General features: G+C 36.9%; 2 protein-coding genes across 2 annotated transcripts in view; both read left to right on the top strand.

Annotated features, from left to right (window-relative positions):
* Positions 1–16,076, top strand: part of LOC117915753 (mediator of RNA polymerase II transcription subunit 25) — a 70,459-nt gene extending 54,383 nt beyond the window's left edge. The window contains exons 12-15 of the mRNA XM_034831436.1: positions 3,716–3,784; positions 3,884–3,968; positions 10,981–11,067; positions 15,371–16,076. Coding sequence (XP_034687327.1) covers positions 3,716–3,784; positions 3,884–3,968; positions 10,981–11,067; positions 15,371–15,802 — 673 coding nt within the window. The 3' untranslated portion in view covers positions 15,803–16,076. The remainder of the gene's footprint in view (positions 1–3,715; positions 3,785–3,883; positions 3,969–10,980; positions 11,068–15,370) is intronic.
* Positions 16,077–16,887: 811 nt separating this feature from the next.
* On the top strand, positions 16,888–19,806 carry LOC117915764 (lysine histidine transporter-like 6). The gene is made up of 8 exons (XM_034831446.1): positions 16,888–16,992; positions 17,112–17,251; positions 17,488–17,871; positions 18,494–18,887; positions 18,986–19,091; positions 19,172–19,263; positions 19,360–19,428; positions 19,516–19,806. The coding sequence occupies exons 1-8, from the start codon at positions 16,960–16,962 to the stop codon at positions 19,612–19,614; spliced, it is 1,317 nt and encodes a 438-aa protein (XP_034687337.1). The 5' UTR covers positions 16,888–16,959; the 3' UTR covers positions 19,615–19,806.
* Positions 19,807–20,254: the final 448 nt, after the last annotated feature.

The raw sequence follows: 20,254 nt of genomic DNA on the forward strand, positions 1-20,254 counted from the left end.
TGCTTTGAACCTCTCCCCAAAATCATCTACCTTATGTTTCACTGTGAATGCCCACTTGTAACCATGTATCAATTTTATTTTATTTTATTTTTTATAATGCTTCTATTTCTGCAATCATGGTAGCTTTCCACTTTGGGTTGTCAAGAGCTTCTTTTAACTTATTAAGAATAGACAAAGAGGACAACTAATTTTCAAATATTTTACAAGATGGGGATAAATGGTGTAAAGACATAACAAGAGATGAGGAATTTCACAGTATAATTCACAAAATGATCATGAGAGGGTGGTTTTTATGCTCTAGAAGGATGACAAGTCTGGTTTTCAAGAGTGAATTGAATTAACTCTTCAGTAGAAATATCAATGGAGAGTTCAATAAAAGGAATTACCCCATGATTATCCATTGTAGGAGCATTTGATTGGTCATTGGGTTGATCAACTGGTGGTTGCATTGGCCAAGTCTTCTTCCTTAAACATACCAATCTATATGGCTCAAGTACTCCTCTTGAAGTAGGTGCAGAAGTTTCAAACAATGATACACTGGTGAACAGTAGTGTTAGTGCATCCCAAGACTTTTGTTCCCCCTTGAGAGAAGCATCTGAATTTTCCCTGAATAGCAAGTCTAATCTTCAACAAAAGTAACATCCATAGAAACAAGCATATTTTGTTAAAGTACTCCCCTCCATTATCAGATTGTAGAACTTGTATTTTAGTGTTAAATTGGGTAATAACCATTTGATGAAAGGACTTAATGGCGGAAAAACATCACTTTTTTCAAAAATAGATCTTCGAAATGCTCACCAATGAAAGAAACAAACCACTTAGAACCTGAATAATTAGTAGCATAGGAGGGCCACCACACATCACTATGAATAATTGAGAAAGACACTGAACTTTTATTAAATTTGAAAGTAAAGGAAGTTTGATGATGTTTGCTAACACACAACTATCACAAATAGCTAAATGAGGGATATCCTAACCTTTTGTGCCATAATCAAATACGTTCTTTTGATGTTGGCCTGCCCATTACTTGATTTGCTTGTCTATCCAAATCTTGCTAATTCATATCTAGTATAGATCACCTCTCTCTCTCTCTACTAAGACTGATCTTCCCCCCCTTAAGAATATCTTAAAAGACATAATGAGTTTCAAAGAAAGTTATGGAATACTATAGAGCTTAAGTAATCTGGATAATGGACAATAAGTTACTGGATAAACATGGAATATGTAAGACAGTAGAGGGTGACATGGAAGAAGTTAGAGGAATGAAACCTACACCCATCATAGTAGAAGAAGATCCATTTGTTGTTTTAACATTTTTCGTACTAGGATGAGTGTTAAAAGGAAGGAAAAAAAAAGTCTAGATTCATGTGTCATATGATCTATAGTAATTGAATTTATAATCCCAAATGACTCGTAACAATCATGACTAGAGGTGCTTAATGCAAATCCAAGGTTGCCTGTATTGGCTAAATTACAGGAAGCATCTTTTAGGGAAAACCACTGAGCAGTCTTGTTTATTTCATCTGCTTGGATTTGAGAATGTTGTGGTTGGGCTGTGGAATATGAATGTGTATAAGAGGATGTATGATGTGCTTTGGAATTTGAGTTGAAGCCCTTCCTATGAAACCATTCTGGATATCCTTTCAGCTTGAAACATGTCTCTCGAGCATGCCTTAGACTATTACAGTGTGTACAAAGCAAAAACTGATTGCTTCCAACTTTCCTAGAGTTAGAGATAACTAGTGCATTGAAGTTTGAAGAGTTTTTAAGGCTAAACTATTTTATGGGACACCTGAAAGTGTAGTACCTTGATGAAGATTGTCATGCTGAACATAGGCATATATGCACCATGAAGAGTGGGAAGAGGATCTTGCCTTAAAATTTGTACTATGATCTTATCAAAACTTGGGTTGAGATGAACTAGAAAATCGTAGACCCTCTCATTCTCAATTTTTTTCTTTAGTTTTGTTGTATCCACAACACACTCCATATCACATGGCTAGAGAAAATCAAGTTTAGCTGGTCAATGTCTTCCCCTGTTGTCTAGTCTCATGTGCACTACATCTAAGTTCATAAATCCGAGAAGCATCATTATCATCAAAATATGGTTGAGCCTCAAAATCCCAAATAGGATGAGCTATAGAAGTTGGAGAAAAGTGGCACTAATATCTGAAGTCATTGACTTAAGAAGCCATGACATCAACATGATATTCTCCTTAGGAAGAAAGGATTAGAAATAACTGGCTGTTTCTTTTCTCCAGTCAATTATCCCAACTTGCCATTTCCTGTAATATACAGCTTCAAACTGAGACCACAAAGAGTTACTTGTCCCATTAAGTTTGTTAGAAGTTATCTAATACATGTATGTTATCATGTTGAACTGTCACATTGGAGGAATAAGTGGTGGTGCACCAGATCCAGAAAGTTTTATCATCAATTTGGACATGATTCTTTGTGCAAGGCTACTTGCAAACTCAAACAGCAAGTATAGCCGGGGGGGAATATGTCAGCAATAAAAGATCAGACATAATGGTCACAGAAATGGCCCTGATACCATGCTGATTTTGGGAAATTTTTTTCTGTATATCTACTTCACAGGTACAATATAATATAGGAAAAGAGAAAAACAGTACAAAGAAGAATCTAAAATAAATCCCTACAATCAGCAATAATGATAATCAAATCCCTAAAATTAAGAAGCTAAATATGATAGCTGCAAATCTGCTCCTTGCTTATAGAAATTAGAATAATCAATCCCTGTAATAAAAGGGTTAACTAGGATCAAACATGAAAGCTAGTATAGAAAGTATAAGATTAGAAATCTCTGAATGTACAGTTAACACATTATTTTAGTCTAAATTTATATAGTACTTGATAGAAATTATTTTTTGAGATTCTCACAGCATAATCCATCCTATCATAATCTCTATAGTGCATGCTGAGAACACCTATCAAAACTCATTTTCCTGATCTCTTGATTTCATTCAAAGGGGTTGACCCCAATCATAAGCTAAGGTGCATCCATAAATTTATGTCAGGAATGACTTCCAGATAACTGTTAAAATACTAAGTTGTTTCCAACTATTAACAAAAAGGTTTTGGATGCTGCCAGCCACTGTCAAGGCGACACTTTTGGGGGAGAAAAGAGAAAGGAAGTTTGGAGACCAGGCCCTTTGTGTATTTTTTTGACGGTTTGGAAGGCAAGGAACAAAATAGCGTCTGAGGAAAAAGTGTTGTCAATCCAAAGACTTAAAGAGTTCTTTTGTTTATTTCCTTTGGTCGGAGATGAAATTGTTCATAAAAGATGGTCCTTTGACTTTAGTTGATTTTATTGATTGGGTGGGAACCCATTGAGGGTGGGGTTCCTTTTGCACCTCTGTTCTTGGCAGCTGATTCGTTCCAGCTGGGGAGTGGGGGTGTTTTCTTCTTCTTTGTATACTTTCAGCTGCTGTTGTGGTGGTTTTTTAATACAGTTTTTCTCTCTTACTTATCAAAAAAAAAAAACTATTAACAAAAAGGTTTCACAAGGTGCTTTCCATAATTGTAATCCATGGAGGTGCATTTTTTAAATAGGAGTTTCTATCAGTGAGTGCAACTGTCTTGCTTTTGTACTCAGTGTGGCTTAGCTGTGGTTTTTGCATCCCCTAGAAGTCCTCTTTTATATTGATTACTAAGATGAATTATGCAACTGCATGAGCTTCTTCTACTTTCTCAGGCTTGCAGCAAACTGGCCTGCGACGATGCAAATAGTACGGCTTATATCCCAGGACCACATGAATAACAAGTACTCTCTGTTTAGTATTCCTGTTTTGTGTCTAATTGTAAACATGCTCTGCCTTCTTATATTTCTAAGTTCCATTGATTTCTTTTTATTTGATATCAGGCAGTACGTTGGGAAAGCAGATTTTCTAGTTTTTCGAGCAATGAACCAGCATGGATTTCTTGGGCAGCTGCAGGAAAAGAAGCTTGTGAGTCATCTGAACGCTAAGCTTCCTTCTTTTATAACTTCAGCTTAATGCTTTCCCATCGAGGATTTTCTTATTGATTCTATGCAATTCTCAGTGTTCTGTTTTATTGTTATTTATTTTTGCCTATTTTGATTTATCCAGTTTTGCTTCTATGTTACTGTTCACATCAGTGGCATGGTTTTCTTTCATGGTTGTTGAAATAGAAATGTTCCATTTTTTGCTTAACAGTGTGAAAATCTGGGTTACATGGAAATGTATGGGAAGGATGATATGAGAATTGGAACATTAGTGATAGTTATAAACACAAGTATGATAAGGGAGCAGGAAACTTTCTGAAAGGACTGAGATCTCAGTACTCCCTCTCCACTTCCTTCTCTTCCCCAAACCAAACAAACCCATCTCAGACACACCTTTGGCCCCTAAGAGGCACCCCAGAGTATTGATAATTTGGTGCATATTAGTGTATGTCAGTTGGATGAACAATAGTAGTTATATAACTGTATTACCATGCAGACATTTTGATCTTCCCTCTCCAAGGGGATCATGCACAACTACTTTCAGGATGGTCACATTTTAATGCTGTGTAGAAACTTGATACTAATTGGCAAAATCATTTTATTTAGAAGTTTATAATGCAAGAATTTAATGTATGAGAAGTTCATATTTTAGCAAAATCATTTTATTTAGAAACTTAAAGAGGGCTAAGGAAGGAGGCTTTTGTGGAGGAAAATTGTATTTCTTATTCATATTTTAAAAGTAGCCCTAGAGTTTTATACAACAACAGAAAAGAAAGAATAAGGAAAGAACTGGAAACTATCCTATTAAAGATCCCTACAAATCAGGGATTATATACAAAAATATACACACACAGCTGTATACACACAAAATTATGTATTACAACTATGAAGAATGTACAACTGTGTATACATCTATAATAATCTCCAACACTCCCCCTCAAGTTGGTGAATAAATATCATTTCATTCCTAACTTGATAATGATTTCTTGAAACCGAGTATTAGCTAATCCTTTCATTAAGACATCGGTTAATTGATCTTTAGTGGACACATATGGTGTGTAGATTAAGCCACTGTTCAACTTCTCCTTAATAAAATGTTTATTTACTTCCACATGCTTGGTTCTGTCATGTTGTACTGGGTTATGTGCAATGTTGATGGTCGACTTAATGTCGCAATAAAGTCTCATTGGTGTCTCCCACTTAGTCTTCAAGTCCTCCAAGATAATCTTGAGCCAAAACAACTCACATATTCCTTGGGCCATTGCATGAAACTCCGCTTCTGCACTAGATTTTGCAACAACGTTTTGTTTTTACTCCTCCAAGTTACCAAGTTCCCTCTAGGAAAAGTGCAATATCATGTAGTTGATCTTCAATCAATAACTGATCCTGCATAATCTGCATCAGTATAGGCCTCCAATGATAGCATAGTGCTTTCCTTTAACAAAATTTCCTTTTCTTGGAGTTGCTTTCAAGTAGTGTAGGATTCTATATACAACTTGAAGATAAACTTCCTTTGGGTTATGCATAAATTGACTTACTAGATTGATTGCATAGGTTATGTCTAGTTGTGTATGTGAGAGGTAGATTAGCCTTCCAACCAAGCTCTAGTACATACCCTTGTTTACGATTGCATACTCACTTGCTTCTCCAAGCTTGTGATTCGGGTTAGTAGATGTGTCAACCGATTTACATTCTATTTTCCTATCTCTTGTAGTAAGTCAAGAACATACTTTTGTTGAGAGACAAAAATTCTTTTTTTTGATTGAGCAACTTCAATTCACAAAAAATACTTTAGTCTTCCAAACTTCTTCATTTCAAACTCTTTTGCCAAGCACCGCTTCAATGCTTCTCTTTCTTCAAGATCATATCTAGTCACTATTATATTATCCACATAAACCAGTAGGCCAGTTGCTCATCCTGAGGCTGAGTGTTTAACAAATAAGGTGTGGTCACTGTGGCTTTGTTTGTAACCAACAATTATCTTGACTTTGGCAAATCTTCCAAACCAAGCCCGTGGAGATTATTTTAGCCCATACAAAGTTTTTTTTTTCTTTTCAAGTGCATATTAAAACTAGGTGGAAGATCCATATAAATTTCTTCTTTGAGCTCTCTGTGTAACATATTTTTCACATCAAACTGTTGTAATTCCCAGTCAAATTGGGCAGCCAAAGAGAGTAAAATTCTCATAGTGTTCATCTTGGCTACTGGTGCAAAAGTCTCTTGGTAATCCACTTCGTATGTCTGGGTATAGCCTTTGGCAACAAGTCTAGCTTTATATCTCTCAAGAGAACTATCAACTTTGTACTTTACTATGAACACCCACTTGCACCCTACTGAACTCTTCTCGCATTGTAACCCAACCACATCTCAAGTCCCATTCTTTTCAAGTGCTTCCATCTTGGCCCTCATGGCTTGTTTCCACTCCTTACTATTTAGCGCCTTAGATAAGGTCTTAGGTATGGCTATGGTGTTTAGGCTGGTGAGAAAATTTCTAAGAGATGATGACAATCTTTCATAGGATACAAAATGGGAAAATGGATATTAAGGGTGTTGAGCATATGTTCTTGTGCCTTTTCTAACTGCAATGGGCAGATTTAGATCACTAATATCAATAAAATCAGGAGAAATCTTGGGAAATGATGGATCATTTACCTGATAGGAAGTGGTCGGTTTTGACTCTTGGACCTGCATAGGTTCAACGATGGTTGCTTTCTTCCTTGAGTAAACTAAAGTTGGCCTTGTAGAACTAGGAACTTGTTTCCTTGAAGGTGGATTTCTAAGGTTAGGACTTGTAGATTCAGGGATTTGTGAGTGCTTAGAAACAAGCTCAAACGCGGATGATTGTGATTGTGATTGTGATTGTGATTGTGATGGTTTATATATAGATTGGGGCAAGTCTAGTAAGAAAAAATCTCCTATATTTGTATCTTCCATGAATAATGTCTCCCAAATAGGGATGATTGAAGTAGCTTCCATGTTCAACAAAGGATACATCGGAAGAGACATAAAATTGCCGAATGGGTGGATGATAACATTTGTAATCTTTTTGAGTAGATGAATACCCATAAAAATGCACTTAATTGCTCTTGGATCTAGTTCCCTTTGTTATGAGTGTGGACATGGACAAAAGAAACATAACCAAAAACCTTTGGAATGAGACCATTAGACATTGTAAAGTTTGGGAAGTATTTTGAAAAAATTTCCATTGGACTTTTGAACCCCAAAACTCTATATGACAACTGATCTATAAGATGAGCAGCAGTAAGTACTGCTTTTCCCCCAACATGATTTAGGAACAATTTTCTGGAACAAAAAAGCTTGTGTAACAACAAAACGATGACCATTTTTTCTTTCGGCAACCCCATTTTGTTGGGGAGTACTAACACAAGAGGATTCATGAATAATACCTTCTTTTTGAAAATAAGGAGATAAGACTGATTGAAGTAATCCTTTGCATTATCAGACCTAAACTTCTTGATTCCCACTCCAAATTGATTCCCACTCCACGTCTGATTTTTGTTTGAGTAAAAAGATCCAAGTTACTTGATTGCAATCATCTATAAATGAGACAAACCATCTAAAGCCTGAAATATTAGGAACTGTGGCAGGACCCCAAATATCACTATGAATTAACGTAAAAGGAATTGAAACTCTTTTGTTACTAATTGGAAAAGAAGCACAGCGATGTTTTGCAAGTTCACAAACATCACAATATAATTTTTCTACATCAATTCCTTTGAACAATAAAGGAAACATAATTTTAAGAACACCAAACGACGGATGTCCAAGACGACAATAATGAAGCCAAATCTTATTTTTTGTTGTGGATGGGATTTTAGAAAGGAATGATAAGGGTACTTGGTTCTCAGTCCTATTTTGACCAAATGACAACTCAAGATAGTAAAGTCCATCCTTTTTCCTAGCATGTCCAATCTTCCCCATACCCTGTTCCTGAAATACACAATGAGATGGATAAAAAATCACGTGACAATTTAGTTCTTTGGTAAGTCGATGAATGTAAACAAGATTGGTTGAAAGCTTAGGTACATGTAGCACTTTTTTCAAAACTATGGATTTGTTCAAGTGAACTTCCCCTTGACCAGCCACAGTGGTTAGAGAGCCATTAGCAATGGCTATTTTCTTATCACTACGACATGGACTACAAGTACTAAACTTTTGTGAGGAATGAGTCATATGCTCTGTAGCTCCCGAGTTGATAACGCAAGAGCCTAGGAAAGATATATCCGAGACATTAAAAGAAAGAGATGGGGAATATTTATTTGACTGAATGGGAGAGCAAGTGCCACTAGCACTCTCAAGGGTTCCTAGGAGATTCTTCAATTTCTCAATTTTTTCCTTGTTAAGCTCAGTATGTTCACTGCCACTAGAATTCACCCTCTCTTGTGAAGGGTTTTCATTGATCTGAGAGTTGGTGAAGTGTGCCTGAGCTCTATGTTATCCACCTTTCAAACCTTGTTGTCTACCCTTGAAACCCTAATCTTTACTCAAAGTTTGAGGTTTTCCATAGAGTTTCCAACACTAGTCCCTTGTGTGTCTCGGCTTCTTGCAGTAGGTACACCAAATAGTGCCCTTATTCATTGTTCTAAACAAATCTGCCATTGATGGAGGATTCATGCTGTTGGAGTTGTCAACAATCTCAGACATGGTGGGTAGAATTCAGAAGTAATTTTAGAGAAAAATATAGCAGAGTGCCTTTTAAATTGCAATGAAGGCTGTTAAACTGGGATATAAAAAATAGAAATAAAAAGGGTACTAAAACTCAACAATGAAGGTTGAAAAGAAAAAATCCCAAGGAGCCTAATTCTGCTTTGATACCATGTGGAGAAAAATTGTATTTCTCATTTATATTTTAGAAGTATACAGCCCTAGAGTTATATACAACAGCAGAAAAGAAGGAATAAGGAAAGAATTGAAAACTATCCTATTAAAGATCCCTACAAATCAGGGATTATATACAAAAATATACACACACAGCTGTACACGCACACAAAATTATGTATTACAGCTGTGTATACAGCTGTAATAATCTCCAACAGTTTTATAGGCAGATTCTTGACCAGCGGGAAGGGAGGCGAGGGTACAGAAGTGTCACATCTTTATTTGCTGATGACAACTTGGTTCTTTGTGACTTTGGTAAGGTGTATTTGTAGTACTTGTGTTGGGTTTTCATGTGTTTTGAGGCAATCTCAGGTTTAAAAATTAATTCGGAGAAAAGTGAATTGATCCCATGGGGGGGAGGTTGCTGATTCTAAGGATCTGGCTAGGGTACTGAGATGTGGTGTGGGTTGTCCCCCCACCACCTAATTGGGTCTCCCATTGGGAGCTCTTTACAAATCCTCACATGTTTAGGATGTTGTGGAAGAAAATTTCAGATATGGCTCACTATGTGGAAGAGATAGTACATATAATACAGAAGGAGATTAAATTTGGTAAAGAATGCACTTTCTAGCCTTCCAATTTGCTTTGTCTTTATTTGTATCCCTCGAAAGGTGAGCTTAAGACTGAAAAAGATTCAAAGGGAATTCCTATTGGGGGGAGGAGTGCTTCAAAGAAGGCCTCATTTGGTGAATTGGTCGATAGTTTGTAAGGAAAAGAAGGGTTGGGGCTAAGGTATTAAAAAATTGTTTACTCTAAACAAGGCACTCCTTGGAAACTGGTGTTGGAGATTTGCAATTGAGAGTGAGACCCTCTAGAAGCAGGTGATTTTAGGGAAGTATTGGGAGGAAGAGGGAGGTTTGTGTTCTAGAGCATCAAGGGACAGATATGGAATGGAGCTGTGAAAGCCTATGAGGAGTGGGTGAGAGGAGTTTATTAAAAGTGTCAGGTTTAGGGTTTGTCCCTCAAACGCCAGTGTATACATTTCCTCATTGGTGATCCCTCAAATGCCATAGAACAGATCTTTGAATCTTCATTAGCAATAAATTAATATTCACATCACCAATGAGGAAATGTAAGATATTGACAGGTTGAAGAGGGTATTTTTAACGACTGTAAATTGACATATCTTAGACTGTCTTTTCCTAGGAGCAAAATTTTTGGGAAAATGTTCCTCCATTGTTTCTCAAATTGATATAAGCTCCAAAGGGTAATCCAAGAACATCTCTAGATAGTTGATGGAAGCTAACTCACTTTACACTGAAATCCTAAGCCAATTCTACCTCCTGCTCCATCTCACTTACAGGGATGATTTCACTTTTCTTCATGATTGACCCTTTAAGCTAGAAACTGCTTCAAAGCACGAAAAGGTCCAGCTTGAGTTAGTTGATCTTGCTACACCTCATAGGATAACAGGGCATTATTATCAGCAAAAAACAATGAGCAATCTCTGGTTCATCCTCCCCCACCTTGGAGCTCTTGATATAATGCCTTCATCACCATGAGAATGAAACAAATTAAAACTTCCATCACTGGAACAAATAGGTAGGGTGAGAGAAGATTCCATTGTCTAGGACCTTGTAAACTCTAATATGTGTAATATATATATCAACAATAAAACAGTTGAAACCCTTCAACCAGTACAGAAACCTGACCATGGAAAGATAAGCTTTTATCTAACCAACCATTTTCTACCCAATGCCAATGTCTTCTAGTAATGAAATCCAACCTCACATATTGGCTCTTATGATATCTATCTCAAACAATGCTAACCACTAGCACTTGATGCATGCCAATTCCATAAAATTTAATAGCAATAATAAAATAACAGTCCTACTAGATTCTTAAATTAACCTTTCTTTGAGTCACTAATTTTAAAGTATGATAGCATAGTTTTTCTCCCTCTCATGATCTTGTTCTTGTGAAACTAATTTACTTCATCCTAATCATCAATATCTCATTTAATGATCTGAGAATGTTTCTTGTGATTTTTGAATAGTTCTATTGAGTGTGTTTGTAAATATCAACAACACAAGCATCCATCTGTTTTTTCAAATGGATTTTTCTAATGTTGGATCTTTCCTGTTTTCTATCTCTAGTGTGCAGTCATCCAGTTACCATCTCAGACATTGCTGCTTTCTGTTTCTGACAAAGCCTGCCGTTTGATAGGAATGCTTTTTCCTGGGGTGAGATTCTCATCAACTTAGTCCATCTTGAACCCAATGAAAATAAGTACAGTATAGGATTTTGCAAACCTGGCTTTTGTATTGAAAACTGAAAAAGGAACCTGCAAATTATAAGTGAACATATGCAAAACGCACAAGTTGCTTTTAGTTTAGAAAGTTTTCTTTATTTTATGCTTTTCCTGCTGCTGTTTCTTTGTGGTGTTGTTGATGCGGAAACCCATGATTGGTGGTTCCAAGACAAGCTGTTGGAAATGAGTCACTAATCTGAAGGAAATTAGCCACTGATCTCATCCTTAATCATTGGAAATCATCTACTGATTTCACCCTTGATTCTAGGGGTTGCTTAGCTATCTTTGACCGGTCTAAGATCATTTTAGGATGTTCTTTAATTTAGTCAACTTTGTATAGGAGGATTATGTGTAGCACTGATTTAGGAAGATTATGTTTTTTATTTTCTTAGATTATTATTATTATTATTATTATTATTATTATTATTTTGTAGAAATATGTATACTCCATTGTTGATAATGTAACAATCGTCAATCAGATTCTAAACTGATATGGTATCAAAGCCTCCATTGCTCTGTTATATACAACCTTCACTGTTGTAACTTGTTCAGTTTTTTTTTCTCAAACCAACCTTCATTGCTGGCTTTGTCATTCTTCCTATGTCATGCACAAAAATCTTGTTATTAGACATCTTTGTCTTATTTTTCCTATCTCAATTCATGTAATATTTGCATTCAGCAAATATGGCTGATCAATCTTCTACCCATAATCCTGCAAACAACTCCTGCAAAGTCTCAAAGGGTAGAAAGCACTTTCAAGCCAAGACTCTTCCTTCCACCAATGCTACTACCAAGGCTCAGGAAATCCTCAAAATAATGAGGAACTACTTGATCTTTTATACAAGATCACCATAAAAAATGAGGTGACCTCCAATCCTACTTCCTACGCATTTGTTCAATCCGAAATTATTAGTATGGCTCTCCTTTCAACCACTATTTTAAATGCAAGCTCATGGATCATTGATTCGGGAGCCATTGATCACATGACCAAAGACTCAAACTGCTTTATTTCTTTGGAAATCCCAATTCCTACATTATAATCTGAAATGATTTTTTGGGCTTTGTCGATGGAACATTTCCTAGTCGTCCTCAGTTTATTTGTTATGCCAATGACACATGATTAATCAAAAGGTCTAGGTTGCTAATGGTTCATTTCTTACCATTCATGGCAAAGGAAATGACTATATATCACCAGATATCACTCTTTTTTCTGTTCTTCATTTGCCTAAAATGTTCTATAATTTGCTCTCAGTTAATAAACTCTTAAAAACAGCAATTGTGCTGTAATTTTCTATTCTAACTATTGTATTTTTTATAACCAAATTTTGGGGGGGATGGTTAGCAATGCTAAGGAGAAGAATGGCCTTTCCTTCCTAGATACCAAGAAGGAGACACCTCAAGCCCATCAAATAAAGGGAGTTCAGAAAAAGGGAACCTTAGAAGACTACTGGTTATTACATCAAAGATTATGGCACCTTGTTTTCCATTACATGAGGAAATTATATCTAGATCTAGGTAACAGTCTAGATTTTTCCAAACTTAACTGTAAAATTTGTGAGTTGGCTAAAAAGCAAAGGGTGTCATATCCCATTAGTGGTAAAAGAAGCGAAATTCCTTTCTCAGTTATACATATTGATGTTTGGGGGCCCTCCAGAGTGACTTGTATTTCTGGTGCTAGATGGTTCCTTAGTTTTATTGATGACTTCAGTAAGACTACTTGGATCTACTTATAAAGGATAAATCTCAAATCATTGCCACAATTTAGAATTTTTTTCTTGATGGTCTAAGCGAAATTTAACACAAAGATACATATTGTTCGATCGGTTAATGGTGGGGAATACTTCAATGAAAGACTTGGAAATTTTTTCTTGGAAAAAGGTGTTATTCATCAATCAAGTTGTGCAGGCACTCCCCAACAAAATGGAGCGGCAGAACGTAAAAACAAACATTTTCTTGAGGTAGCCTGAGCCTTAATGTTTGCCAGAAATATTCGAAACATTTATGGGGAGATGTAGTCTTAACAACAACCTACCTTATCAATCGGATGCCTTCAAAGGTGCTCAGTTTTCAAACTCCCATTGGAACACTGAAAGAATGTTATCTCACCTATCTGTATTTAGTTCTTTACCATAGAAAGTCTTTGGAAGTAGTGTCTTTGTTCATGTTCCTAACAAAGACAAATCTAAGATGGACTTGAAGACCATTAAGTGCATTTTCCTTGGATTTTCTCCAACCCATAAGGGGTACAAGTGTTATCATCCACCAACTAAAAGGAAATTTTTTGCGATGGATGTGAGTTTTTTTAAATAGAAACTATACTAGACAAAGACTCACCTTCACTGGGAGCAAATGGGAGTAGAAGATCAGTCATGGAATAGGTTAATTTCATTACCAACACCAATTTGAAGTATTCAAGAATATGGGGAGAACTTAGAGAATTCCTTGGAGACCACTCACAATGGTAAAAGGATAGTGGAGATACAAGTGTATATCAAAAGACCTCAAGATCAATCTAGGTTGGTTGAAGGCGCTAATTCTTCAAAGCAAAACCAATTGTGAACTTTAGATGAAGGTATGGTTTCTATACCCCTTGAATCTGGTGGTAATCCTTCTAGTCTTGCTTCAATTTCTACTCCTCTCTTTGATACTGACCTTGATATTCCTATAGTAATGCTTAAGGGTGTTAGGAGTTGCACCAAACACCGTTGCTAAATTTTGTTTCTTATCATAGGGTTGCAAGGTAGAAGGCATTTACCTCTCATATAAATTTAGAGTCAGTTCCAAAGAATGTTGAAGAAGCCCTTGCTGACTCGAAGTGGAAGAAAGTTATAGATGAGGACTGACCCAGAGTGGAAAAAAGCTATAGATGAGGAGATGAATGCTCTAAAGAAGAATGGTACTTAGGATATTGTTGATTTACCCAAAGGAAAATGACCATTGAGATGTAAATGGATTCTTTCAATCAAATACAATGCAGATGGTTCTGCAAAGAGATATGAGGTGTGACTTATGACCAAAGGGTACACACAAACCTATGGTGTAGGCTACTAAGAAACCTTTACCCCTGTGGTAAAGATGAACTCTATCAGAACTTTACTCTCTTGCAGCTAATTACAACTGGCCACTACAACAATTTGATGTCAAGAACACCTTCTTACATGGAAATCTAGAAGAGGAGATCTATGAAATAATCACCTAGGCCATGGTTTGAAAGACTTGCTCAATCACTCTTGAAGTTTGGTTTTCATCAAAGTCAGGTAGATCATACTGTTCTCTTTAGAAGATCATCCACAAGGAAGTTGGCTGTACTAATTGTCTATGTAGATGATCATTATTACAGGTGATGACAAAGGAAATTCAGAAGCTGAAGCTTAAGTTGGCTAAAGAATTTGAAATTAAGGATCTAGGTACTCTGCGTTATTTTTGGTAATTGAAGTGGCCAAGTTAAAAGAAGGGATTTACATGTCTGAAAGGAAATATGTCCTAGATCTTCTCAAGGAAACTATTATGCTTGGATGCAAGCCTACATAAAATCCTATTGATTTGACCACAAGCTCGGTGCAGTTACAGATGGTGCTCCAATGAATAAAGAAAGGTACCAGAGACTTGTGGGAAGCTTAATCTTCTCACACTAGACCCGATATTGCGTACTTTGTAAGTGTGGTTAGTCGGTTCTTGCACTCTCATTTAGAACCTCACATGGAAGGAGTCAAAAGAATATTGAAGTACTTAAAAGCTACTCTGGGAAAAGCATTGTTATTTTCTCAAAATGGTCATATGGATGCTAATTGGGGCGGATCCATGACTAACTGAAGATCCACATCTGGCTATTGTACCCTTGTTGGAGGTGACTTAGTAACTTGAAGGACTAAGAAGCAACTTGTGGTGGAAATTAGTCACTGATCTCAAGGAAATTGGTCATTGATCTCACCCTTAATTGTTAGAATCATCTACTGATTTCACCCTTGGTTCTAGGGGTTAATTAGCTATCTTTGATAGTCTAAAACCATTTTAGGATGTTCTTTTATTTAGTCCACTTTGTAATAGCTGACAAATATGTGTAGCACTGATTTAAGAAGTTTATATTTCTTCTTTTTTAAAATTATTATTTTTATATAAATATGTATACTCTGCTATGAATAATGTAATAATTTTCAATTATATTCTAAACTGAGACAAGTATACTTTTCTCCATGTATTTAGAACTCAATTAAACCAATTTCTTGTGAAACCAGGATATGGTTGTTTTCAAGCCACAGATAACCAATCCGCAGCAGCAACAACATCAGCAACTGCAACAACAGCAGATTCCGCTGCTGCAACAACAGCAACAGCTTGCACCGCTCCAGCAACAGCAACAGCTGCAACAACAACAACAGCTTCCCCAACTTCAGCAGCAGCAACAGCTTCAGCAGCAGCAGCAGCAGCATCCCCAGCTTCAGCAACAGCAACAGCTTCCCCAGCTTCAGCAACAACAGCAGCTTCCACAACTGCAGCAACAACACCAGCTTTCCCAACTGCAGCCACAGCAGCAGCACCAGCCCCTACAACAGCAACAGCAGCCGCAACAAATGGTTGGGACAGGAATGGGTCAAGCTTTTGTTCAAGGTCCAGGGCGGTCATCACAAGGGCCACCAAACATGCCTGGAGGGGCCTTTCTGGGCTAATATGAAAAACTAATTAGAGTACCCATCACTTATCACCTTATATTATGATCTAGCCCTTGTAATTTCATGTAAAGTAAATTGTCACAACCTGCTCAATGACCCTCATTTGAGCTTTTAAAGGAGAGTAGAAAGCTGCTAGAGATGTCTAAGTGTCGTACATGAGCTTAGGAAAGACATATGTCTGACAAAATGCATCTATTTATGGTCATATCTTGTATCCTAGTTAATATATTTTTACATCTATATAAATGAAATAGCGTGTTTAAGGAATTAAGAAGGCTTGCGCCAGTTAGTGTTGGATGGATGTGTCTCAAGCTATTCATATTCTAATTACTAGCAACATAGCAATAGAAACTAAATTTTGTGACAGCAATTTATGGGTGGTGGACCTTGTTTATTCATGGAACACAGAAGCTACCCACCTCCAAATTCATTATGATGTATTTATGACGACTATGTTAACAGAGGATTCTCTTTTGGTTTAAATTATGCTAATAAATTAGAAGAGAAAAGTGAAATATATGCATACGTTGGTAGAAACAAAAATGGTAATAAATTATCAATTCATTTTGTGGTATCAAGTGGCCTCCAAAGCTACTGGGGGCCCTCCAAGGGAAAAAAGAACAAGACCCTCCACCAACTTCAGGGAATAAGGACCATGTTCCCCTTTAATCATTACTCCGGAAACTATTGCTCTTATATAAAAGGGAGAATTGTGAGCCCAATGATGCTACCCCTCCAACCAACCCTTTCATCATTGGTTGCAAGTCAGGAATACCAAAATTGCGCACCATCTCCTTATATTCAAAAGAGGAAATGTATGTCTACTGTTTCATTGATCTAGACAGCTGATTTCAACCCCTTGATGGTCTGACTTGGTTGATTAATCATGAGGGTATACGGTGATTAGCAACTCATGTCCATTTTTAAATTGCGTCCCACCATCGTAACCTCATTTTCCCAAGTGATTGTAACATGACGATGTGTCAGGCAAAAAAATTTCTAGTGGAAATAGCCGAAGCATCTTTTTTTTTTTTTTTCCTCTTTAGTTCTCCTTTATTCCATCCAAGATTTTGAGTCATCACCCACTACAAATACATCATGATGATGATCACTCGTCTCCCACATTCGAGCTGTTTCTTCCTTCAGTTTCAGAGATGGTTTCATCTTCTCCTCCCCTTCCTCAAAAGGTGGGCGTGATCATCCTTGTTTCACTGCAACCCCTCTGACAATTTCCACTGGATTATTTGAAAATTGCTGTAGTTTTGATTTGTTCCTTTTGTTCTTCATTCTTGTTAAACTATGGCAGCAAGTTGGACCAGACGGGGAATGGACGGACCAAGGTCCACCTCGGCGGGCCAAATGGTGGTACTCAACTTTTCATACTGTCACAGCCATGATTGGTGCTGGAGTTCTCAGCTTGCCTTATGCCATGGCTTATTTAGGATGGTATATATATACTAAAACTCAATTCTACAAGCTAGACTAAGTCGTTTGGTACTTAATTCTAGAAAGCATTTTTTATTTTTCTAGTATTTGAAATTTTTATTGAAAGTGCTGTTTTCAAGTGTTAAAAAAACTTAGAAATACTTTCTAAAATCACTTCCCAACGACCTCTAAAAACCGAACTGCATGGAATGGTTCACCACAAGTAATAGAAACTAATTTGTGTTTCTCTATCTCAGGGGCCCAGGGGCAATGGTTCTGGTCGTATCTTGGTGCATCACCTTGAACACAATGTGGCGGATGATACAACTCCATGAATGCGTTCCTGGGATGCGCTTTGATCGCTACATTGACCTTGGTCGATACGCTTTCGGGCCAAAACTGGGGCCATGGATTGTGCTGCCTCAGCAGCTAATTGTACAGGTTGGGTGTGATATCGTGTACATGGTCACTGGTGGGAAGTGTCTCAAGAAGTTCATGGAAATCGCCTGCAGCAACTGCACCAGACTCAGGCAATCCTACTGGATTTGCATATTTGGCTCCATCCATTTCGTCCTGTCTCAGCTCCCCAATTTTAATTCTGTTGCTGGGGTTTCATTAGCGGCTGCCATAATGTCACTATGGTACCTTTTTTCTTTTTCTTCAACTTTAGTTTACTCGTAGATTCTATCCGAATGCGATATTTATTTTTTGTGTTAGTGGGCATAATGAACTTCTAACGAAAAGTGATGCCGGGAATCTAGGAAATTTAAACTGAGAAAAAAAAAATGGTGGGGTATAAAATTAATGGTTCTAGTGAAGGGAATTTCTAAAAGGGTTCTTATTTTGTTTTTATTTTATTCCTCTTAATATGCTAATTCATGTGTGCATGTCCAAAGCCTGATAATCGAACCTAGTTTCATTCCCAACTGTCAACCTAAATCCAAACAAAAAATCTGGCAGTGATTCAAAAATAGCCACGAATCTAGTTTATATATGTTAAAAAACACTATGATTTTGTTTCAGTAATAATTTGAGGTAATTTAAATAATTCCGAGGAAAAAAGATGGATGGAATAAGTTTTGGTAATAGTCCAATGTGTTTATGCAGATCATCTTCTCGGTCAGACCCATGTAAACGGTCACAGCCAATGATTTAATGGAATTGAAGAAAGCCAAAAACAAATCATAGAATTAAGCAAGGGGAATTTTGAGCATAGATTGATTATTGTTTCACTGTTAATCAGTTGGGTTAATCTGATTGCAGTTATTCAACTATAGCCTGGGTGGGTTGCTTGAGTAAAGGTCAAATCGAGAACGTGAACTATGGATACAAGTACACAAGCCCAAGCGATTACATGTTCCGGGTTTTCAATGCATTGGGTCAAATCACGTTTGCATTTGCTGGCCATGCAGTGGCCTTAGAAATTCAGGCCACGATTCCGTCAACTCCTGAGAAACCTTCAAGGATACCCATGTGGAAAGGTGCAATCGGGGCCTATTTTATCAACGCAATTTGCTATTTTCCGGTAGCTTTTGTTGGATACTGGGCATTTGGGCAAGATGTTGATGACAATGTGCTGATGGCACTCAAGAGACCTGGATGGCTCATTGCTTCTGCCAATTTAATGGTGGTCATCCATGTCATTGGCAGCTACCAAGTATGATTTAATTTACAGTTAGTTATATATACGTCCATGCATGCCATATATATATACATGCAAAGACATTTGCTGATCAATGAAATAAGGATTTGCAGGTTTATGCAATGCCGGTGTTTGCCTTGCTGGAAAAGATGATGGTCAAGAGATTGAACTTCCCACAAGGAATTGCTCTGAGACTCATCGCTAGATCTGCTTATGTTGGTAAGTTTGTCTTGTATAACCGTTCTTGGCATGCAGTGAATTTCCATATGGAATCCTCTGATTGCCTGGAAATTTTGCAGCTTTTACACTCTTCGTCGGAGTCACCTTCCCTTTCTTTGGAGATCTTCTTGGTTTCTTTGGAGGATTCGGTTTTGCTCCCACTTCATATTTTGTAAGCCAATCACCCAATTTATCATTTTACTCAATTTTCTTATTAACATTCCAAATTAATTTAACTAGCTTCATTGATGTTTTGGGGGCATTGCAGCTTCCTAGTATTATATGGCTTGTACTGAAGAAGCCAAGGATGTTCAGCATTTCATGGCTAATCAATTGGGTAGTTAATCAAAATTACACTCTTCCTTTCTTCTGAGCAAAATTCAAAGAATACGCATATAAACCCATATTGTCTGCATTTTTTCAGGCAAGCATATTCATCGGAGTATTCATAATGTTGGCGTCGACAATTGGTGGTTTGCGAAATATTATTATCGATGCCTCCACATATAGTTTCTACTCATGAAGAACGGTAGTTCATGTGATCAAATATTGGAAAACAATATTATATGGTTTATAAAGTGGTTGGGTGGAGTAATTTCCAGTGGGATGAAGCCATTTCCAACCATTTGTGGTTCTTGCAAAAGCTGGTTAATTAAGTCCAACATGCTACAATAATCAGTCCAATCAAAAGTTCCATTTCATTTGGTTTTCAACACACAGTGTGTGTGGAATGGCCATTATGGCTGTCACTATAACCCCATTTTATTTTCCTCTACTAAGCCCTACTTAATTCCTATACTCACCTCATAACTTCCATGTAGATGCCTACAAATAAGGGTGTAGCTTAATTCAATCAAAATCGATCAAATCAGTTCAACTTTCTTTAATCATGAAAAGTGATTTTAAGGGTGTAACTTAATACAATCAAAATCGATCAAATCAGTTCAACTTTCTTTAATTATGAAAAGTGATTTGCGTGGTTTGATTTGCAATTTTTTATCCCCTAAACCTGATCAAACAAATATTCAAATATTAGAATCGAGACTTCAAACACCTTTACTTTTTCAAAAAGATTCTATTTGAAATGGTTGGTTATTATTGGATTATAATCTGAATTAATTTTTACACATTCATTGTATCTTGAACTTAAAATGTTAAATATG

The sequence above is a fragment of the Vitis riparia genome, chromosome 1 (genome assembly GCF_004353265.1).
Source record: "Vitis riparia cultivar Riparia Gloire de Montpellier isolate 1030 chromosome 1, EGFV_Vit.rip_1.0, whole genome shotgun sequence".
Lineage (NCBI taxonomy): Eukaryota > Viridiplantae > Streptophyta > Magnoliopsida > Vitales > Vitaceae > Vitis > Vitis riparia.

Bases quoted from the DNA above. Each gene is read 5' to 3' on its own strand.
- LOC117915764 (XM_034831446.1), top strand. From the start codon at position 16,960: ATGGTTTCATCTTCTCCTCCCCTTCCTCAAAAG. The intron at 17,252-17,487 runs GTATATATATAC...TCTCTATCTCAG, and splicing joins GCCATGGCTTATTTAGGATG to GGGCCCAGGGGCAATGGTTC. The intron at 18,888-18,985 runs GTATGATTTAAT...AAGGATTTGCAG, and splicing joins ATGTCATTGGCAGCTACCAA to GTTTATGCAATGCCGGTGTT.